At 40.5% G+C, this 6751-nt stretch overlaps 1 protein-coding gene across 1 annotated transcript; it reads left to right on the top strand.

Moving 5' to 3' along the window:
* The first annotated feature begins 626 nt into the window (after nt 1-626).
* Nucleotides 627-3432, top strand: LOC129058420 (WD repeat-containing protein 82-like). The gene has a single exon (XM_054551233.2). It carries the CDS (start codon nt 903-905, stop codon nt 1848-1850), a length of 948 nt encoding a protein of 315 aa, XP_054407208.1. The 5' UTR covers nt 627-902; the 3' UTR covers nt 1851-3432.
* The last annotated feature ends 3319 nt before the right edge of the window (nt 3433-6751 follow it).

The following is a 6751-nucleotide window of genomic DNA, read 5'->3' on the forward strand; positions in this document are numbered from 1 at the left end:
TACCACAAAGATCCAATATGATTATGGTAACTGAAATCTAAGAAGGAAAGAACAGAAAAAAAAAGACTTCGCCAAGTCAAAGACACAAAAATCTCTGCGAAATCTAGGAAAAATGATTTCTAATAATTTTCAGTTCACACAGACATATCATAAGAAGACTTCAGAAAACAAAGAGCAAAAAAATTCCACCTGAATGAGCAAGATAAGATGTGTTACCTTCGAAACAGCAATAATAAGAGAGATGAATTTCAACAGAAAGTACATTAAAAAATTAAAAATCCTAAAATTTCCATTGGGGAAAAAAAATCCCTTCCAGTCCTGAGTTTCATATTCAATGAAAATATCTGTCCCTACCTGTTTCCCAGCCTGCGCCGGCGGAGGCTCCTAGTCCTCGACTTCTGCCCGTCGCCCCAAGATGGCGGACACGATGAGGTGGCGCTGCATCGGTTGCCCCTGAGGTGGCTGTGAGGACTAACGGTCGGCGAGGCTCCACAGTTGAGGCGGAAGACAGTCGTCTAAACAGGAGGAAGAAGAGGAGGCGGCCCCACACGATGAGGTGGCGCTGCGTCGGTTGCCCCTGAGGTGGCTGTGAGGACTAACGGTCGGCGAGGCTCCACAGCTGAGGCGGAAGACAGTCGTCTAAGCAGGAGGAAGAAGAGGAGGCGGCCCCACACGATGAGGTGGCGCTGCGTCGGTTGCCCCTGAGGTGGCTGTGAGGACTAACGGTCGGCGAGGCTCCACAGTTGAGGCGGAAGACAGTCGTCTAAGCAGGAGGAAGAAGAGGAGGCGGCGCCACTGCGGCCGACTCTCGCTAGCCACCGGCTCGACACCGCCGCCACCAGGGGTTGGCCCCTCAGCAGCCCGCCCGCTGCCAGTCCCGGCTGCCGTCCCCAGCCGCCACCATGAAGCTGACCGACAGCGTGTTGCGGAGCTTCCGCGTCGCCAGGGTGTTCTGCGAAAACTCGGACAAGATTAACTGCTTCGATTTCAGCCCCAACGGCCAGACGGTCATCTCAAGCAGCAACGACGACTCCATCGTGCTCTATGACTGCCAGGAGGGCAAACCAAAGAGAACTCTGTACAGTAAGAAATACGGCGTGGACCTCATCAGATACACTCATGAGGCAAACACAGCTGTTTACAGCTCTAACAAAATAGACGACACTATTCGTTACTTGTCCTTGCATGACAACAAATACATCAGATACTTTCCTGGACATAGCAAAAGGGTGGTGGCCTTGTCCATGTCACCTGTGGATGACATTTTCATTTCTGGGTCTCTTGATAAGACCATTCGACTCTGGGATCTCCGGGCTCCTAACTGCCAGGGCCTCATGCATCTACAGGGGAAGCCAGTTTGTTCTTTTGATCCAGAAGGGTTAATTTTGGCTGCAGGTGTCAAGTCTGAGATGGTCAAACTTTACGACCTTCGTTCTTTTGATAAGGGGCCATTTACTACCTTTAAGATGCAGTGTAATCGAACTTGTGAATGGACAGGACTTAAATTCAGCAACGATGGCAAGGTCATCCTCATTTCCACCAATGGCAGCTTCATTTCTCTCATTGATGCGTTCAAAGGAGTGGTGATGCACACGTTTGAGGGTTATGCCAACAGCAAAGCTGTCACACTGGAGGCTTCATTTACTCCAGACTCTCAGTTTATTATGATTGGTTCAGAGGATGGCAAGATCCATGTCTGGAATGGAAAGAGTGGTATAAAAGTAGCTGTGTTGGATGGTAAACACACCGGCCCAATTACGTGTTTGCAATTCAACCCCAAGTTCATGACTTTTGCCAGCGCGTGTTCCAACATGGTCTTCTGGCTGCCCACCATTGATGACTCACCCTGATGCTGCTTGGCTATTTCTGTACAGTGAGGGCGGCCATAGGAAGAAACTCAGAGGGGTCTGAGATAATAGTGGGATTGGATCGTTTGACTGGGCTGGAGAGCATCATTTACATGGCCTTCTCATGGATGTGCTGTACATCTGCTCAAAAGAAAATAATTACTTTGCTGAGCATCTTCAAAAGGACTATGGTGCAACAGACTCAATTGGAACTCAGCTTTTCTAGCTGTCACTGCACCAAGCTCTGCTAGAGGAGTGACCAGACTCATGATTTGGGTATAGTGGGGCTCTCAAGACATCTTCAATTTGAATGTCTTCACTGGCTGCTGAGGAGCCAGTGAAGTCATCAGCTCTGCACTTCCCTTCTCCTACCCCCCTAAATGTATGGAAAGCTACAGTCCTGGCTTTGAAATGCTAGAGCAGCTCAGTGCCCCTTGCCCTCACCTTGCATGTCTTGTTACTGGGTCTCCCTGTGTACTTGTGACATTATCCACAACCATCATGTTTATTAGGTGCCAAACATTTACAGAAATGTTTTCATATTGGGGTCAGAGAAAGAGACAGATACAGAAGGACCTTGCTTGCAGGAAGCCATGAAGTTAGTCACTGCAATTAGTCATGTGAAGCTAGGTGGTTTGGCAGGCCTCAGGCTCTAGGTGCTGGATGGGAAAAAGCCCAAGGGCCTAAAAGGGAGGGTAAGGGGGTGGTAGCAGGTGAGTTCCTAGGGCTGGAAGGTTTAGCAGCAGCGTGGTGCAACGCCCTGTCATCAAGACAAACCCACAGTCCTCCTGGGTGCCTACCAAGCTTGGTTTGTACAAAAGCAAGGTTGGAGTCTATTTACGTACATGAGATAACATCACACTTTCCTGTGGGCCAGTATTGTGGAGTCTGAGTTCTTTACACTGATGCCTTCCCTGCCCACCACTAATTGTGTACATAGTTTTCCCTGCCCACCACAAATTGTGTACCTTTCCCCAGCTCCCAACCAGAAGCTAGTTCTAGGCCTGTGTTAGATTTAGCCTTTTAATATATGACCTTTGATTTCTGTTGTTTGTATTTTAGCCCAGTGTATGCACCTTCATTTAAATACATCTGTGTGCATACAGATATGTGTATATGTGTGTGCGTATGCATATATCTCTCTCATCTGTAATTTCTGAGAGTTCCGCTGAAGCAGACGGAGTCCTACAGCCCAGGAGACACATTGCATCCTTGCTAATAGTGTTCACCACTATTGGAAGACTGAATGAAGCAAAGCTTATAGTGTTTGCAGTTTCCATGGCAGCCAAGTGAAGGTCTTGGGATGACTCCCTGTCTTCCTCAAGCTGTACTTTGGGGCCCTCTCTGCAGTATTAACCCCTTTCTGCTTGGTGGTACTCTGTACCTGTGTGTGATAGTCACTTTTGCATGGCTTCTGTGTCTGGCTTGTGGCATTTAGGGATAGGGTGTTATAAAGTATATCAAACTCTTTATATGCTAAATTCTAAGGGAAATTTATCATATGACTTCTTACATAGGACACAATGAATGATATTATGGCCACTGCTTTATTTCATTTGAAATTAATAAACGTAACACAAGATTAAAGGGATACTTTATATCCATGAGTTCATTTATTTATACACAACATTACATTTGTCTTTTCATAATGTTTATTTATAAACACATATATGCACATGCCATTTTTCAAGTGGAATGGAAATATTTTCATTGACAATACCTGATAGTGAGGAAGTATTAAAAGGTAATTTCAGAACACTATTCCTTATTGTTTTAACTTTAAAAATTATAACCTGGCCGTGCGCGGTGGCTCAGGCCTGTAATCCCAGCACTTTGGGAGGCCGAGGCTGGCGGATCACAAGGTCAGGAGTTCGAGACCAGTCTTGCCAATATGGTGAAACCCCGTCTCTACTAAAAATACAGAAAAATTAGCTGAGCGTGATGGCGCATCCCTGTAATCCCAGCTACTCAGGAGGCTGAGGCAGGAGAATTGCTTGAACCCGGGAGGTGGAGGTTGCAGTGAGCCGAGATCACACCACTGCACTCCAGCCTGGGTGACAGGGCGAGACTCTGTCTCAAAAAAAATAATAAATAGTAAAAAATAATAATAGCAATCATGTTCAATTAACTATTGAAAAATATCACATTTAAAAGAATCACACAAGGGACATTTAGTCATTTTCAGAACTTGAGTTACAAAAAGTATATATTATATTTATAAAGTTAATTTCTGAAGTGGGACTAATTATTTTAGCCAAGTCACCATGCCTGTAGTGGATAGACCAAATGGAACACTTGGAGGGATGGTTTCTCAACCTGAGCTTCACATGATTCTCCTGGGGCACCTTTTAAAAGTGGCAAGAGAAATCCCAAATAATAGTGACTTGAACAAGATTGAGGTTTATTTTTTTCAAGTAATAACAAGAATGAAAGCAGGCAGTCTTAATCTAAAGTAGCAACCCAGAGATCTCTGGGCTGATGTCACTGTAAGTCTGTGTCCTTTCCCTTAAGGTCAGTTTTAAGGTGGTAACTGTAGCTTCAGTTGGGAATTCTGTAATTTAACCAGGAAGGAAAAAAAAAAAAATTGCCACCTAGCTGAATCTGTCCTCTTCTGAAGCTTTCTGGAAGGCTCAGATACAGACTTTCGTTCACATCTTTTTGGACCACACTTTTCTTCAATTAGTGCTACAGAATACAGGATTTTAACAGGGTACTTGTCATCTCCAACAAATTTAGATTCTGTTAAAAAAGACAAATATTTGTAGACTACTAGATAACAATCTTTACTACTCCTGTGATGTTCTATGAAGTCCATCACTTCAGTGTTCTGAAGTTACACTTAAAATATAAAACAATAACATGAATAGGAAAGAGATAATGTAAAATTATATCACCTCCACACTAAATATAATTAGAAGCTATTATGATAAAGACAACTTATAAATGAAAATATACAAATTTTGTACAAACTTTATTTTCCATGAAGTAACCACGTCTACACATTAAAAAATGTTAAAAAAGCAGCTGAGAACAATATTTTTACAGAAGGCCACTACAAAAATTACTATTGTTAAAAGGTTAGGAGGATCTAAATTTGAGCTACATTGTCTTTAGTCCAAACCTCTTAGTGGATTCATTAACTCCACCAAAATAAATTTTTGAAGTGAAACAACCCTTGTTCTCAACATGTGATACTACATTTGATATAAAAGTTTAAACAAATTTTTTAGAACTCAGGACAATAATGACCTGACACTTGAATAAAAGTGTGGTCTTTTTGTTTTATTAGTTATGCTGACCATAGTCCAATTTTGAATAGTGTGCTTTATAAAGTAAAATTTTCTGTGTCAGCATAACTTAAAAGTTAGAAACTTTTGTAATTATTTCCCAACAGAGATGAATTAATTCACAGCAAACTTCTCAAAGCTGCTAATGACTGCATGATCAGGTAATTTTATTGTTTTAGCAAACAACGATAAAATGCATTTAAATTTCAGCTTTTCTTTGCTGAAATTTAATTATATCTAATAGAAAAAGATATCTTCACTCATTTGCAAGGTTATTAGTTTTTATTTCGTTTGGTAGAATCTTAGTATGATAGATCTTTTTCTAAATTTTGAACTACATGGTCTTTAGCCCAAACCTCTCCCTTGCTCTTAGACATTTTTCAAGGATGTCTTTAAGCTTGCAACTTTACTATTACTTTAAAGATGTGATTAAAGAACAGTATTATTTTGAAAAGTTGACCATAGACAATGACAAAATAACTAAAATGAAATAGGGAATAAATTATCACACTTCAACAAAATTTTTCTTAATCATAAGGGCTAGAATAACTGAATTTTATTTCCAGTTTGTCTTCACTAAAGTGCCTGGATAAAATTACACTTTTTAAGAGACGACAATACAGTAAAGACCATCTACCTTCTAATGACAATCTACTCCAGGGTTATGATCTGAGCACATTCATTCATCTCCTTTCCTATGATATTGTAAAAGTTCAGTAAAGAGTTAAAAGACCAACTCGCAGCAATAAAAAGTGTTTAGATGATAAAAATCAGGTGAGAAGTGGAGCCTAATGAATCGAAGACAAAGTGACAAAATAAAATCTACAATGAGAAAGTCTTCTGACCTGCAGAACCCTGATAAAGCCAAGAGCCCCAAACAAAGCAAGTTCAAGTCAGAAGCTAGCTGAAACAATGAACAGGTTGAATGTCCATATAGACCAGCTGCAAGTTTCTCTTCCTCAAGCACCACTCTAGGCAGATAGATTGGCACTTTATCATCAAACAATAATCAATAAATCAATCAGTAACTCGACTGAAGGATTCTCTTAAAAAAAGTCCACAAGTCATGCCTCAATACACAGTAATTGAGTCCAGCTTTTATGTTGCCATATTAATAAAAATAAACGGATATCCAAGAGCCTCCAAAATCTTACGAGCTTGCAGTATGAAAGAGAAAAACTGAGATAATCAACTCAAACTCATATACTGAAATCATGAAGAGTAAGGAACTTTAGCAAACAGATAAGCATACAAATCATAGATTCTAATTTGTATTATCAACAATATTTGAAAAACACAGCATCTAAACTTTGGAAGATTAAAAAAATGTCCAAGAACAAGAACTAAAGTCAAATATTCAGTAAAAGAGTTGAAAAGTTTTTTAAAAGAATGGTTAGAAAAAAAAAAGAACAAGAAATGAAGCATATGAGAATAAAACAGTAAGACCCTGATTTTATCTGATTTTTAAAAGTTACAGAGATAACATAAGAAAAGTAGATTACTTGGATGGTAATAAAGACGAATTTATTAAATAAAAATTACAGGAAAATTTTCCAGAGTTTAAGAAAAGGGTCTTTCTATTGAAAGGGCTCACACTGACACATTACAAACAAACAA

Source organism: Pongo abelii, chromosome 2 (assembly GCF_028885655.2).
Source record: "Pongo abelii isolate AG06213 chromosome 2, NHGRI_mPonAbe1-v2.0_pri, whole genome shotgun sequence".
Classification (NCBI taxonomy): domain Eukaryota; kingdom Metazoa; phylum Chordata; class Mammalia; order Primates; family Hominidae; genus Pongo; species Pongo abelii.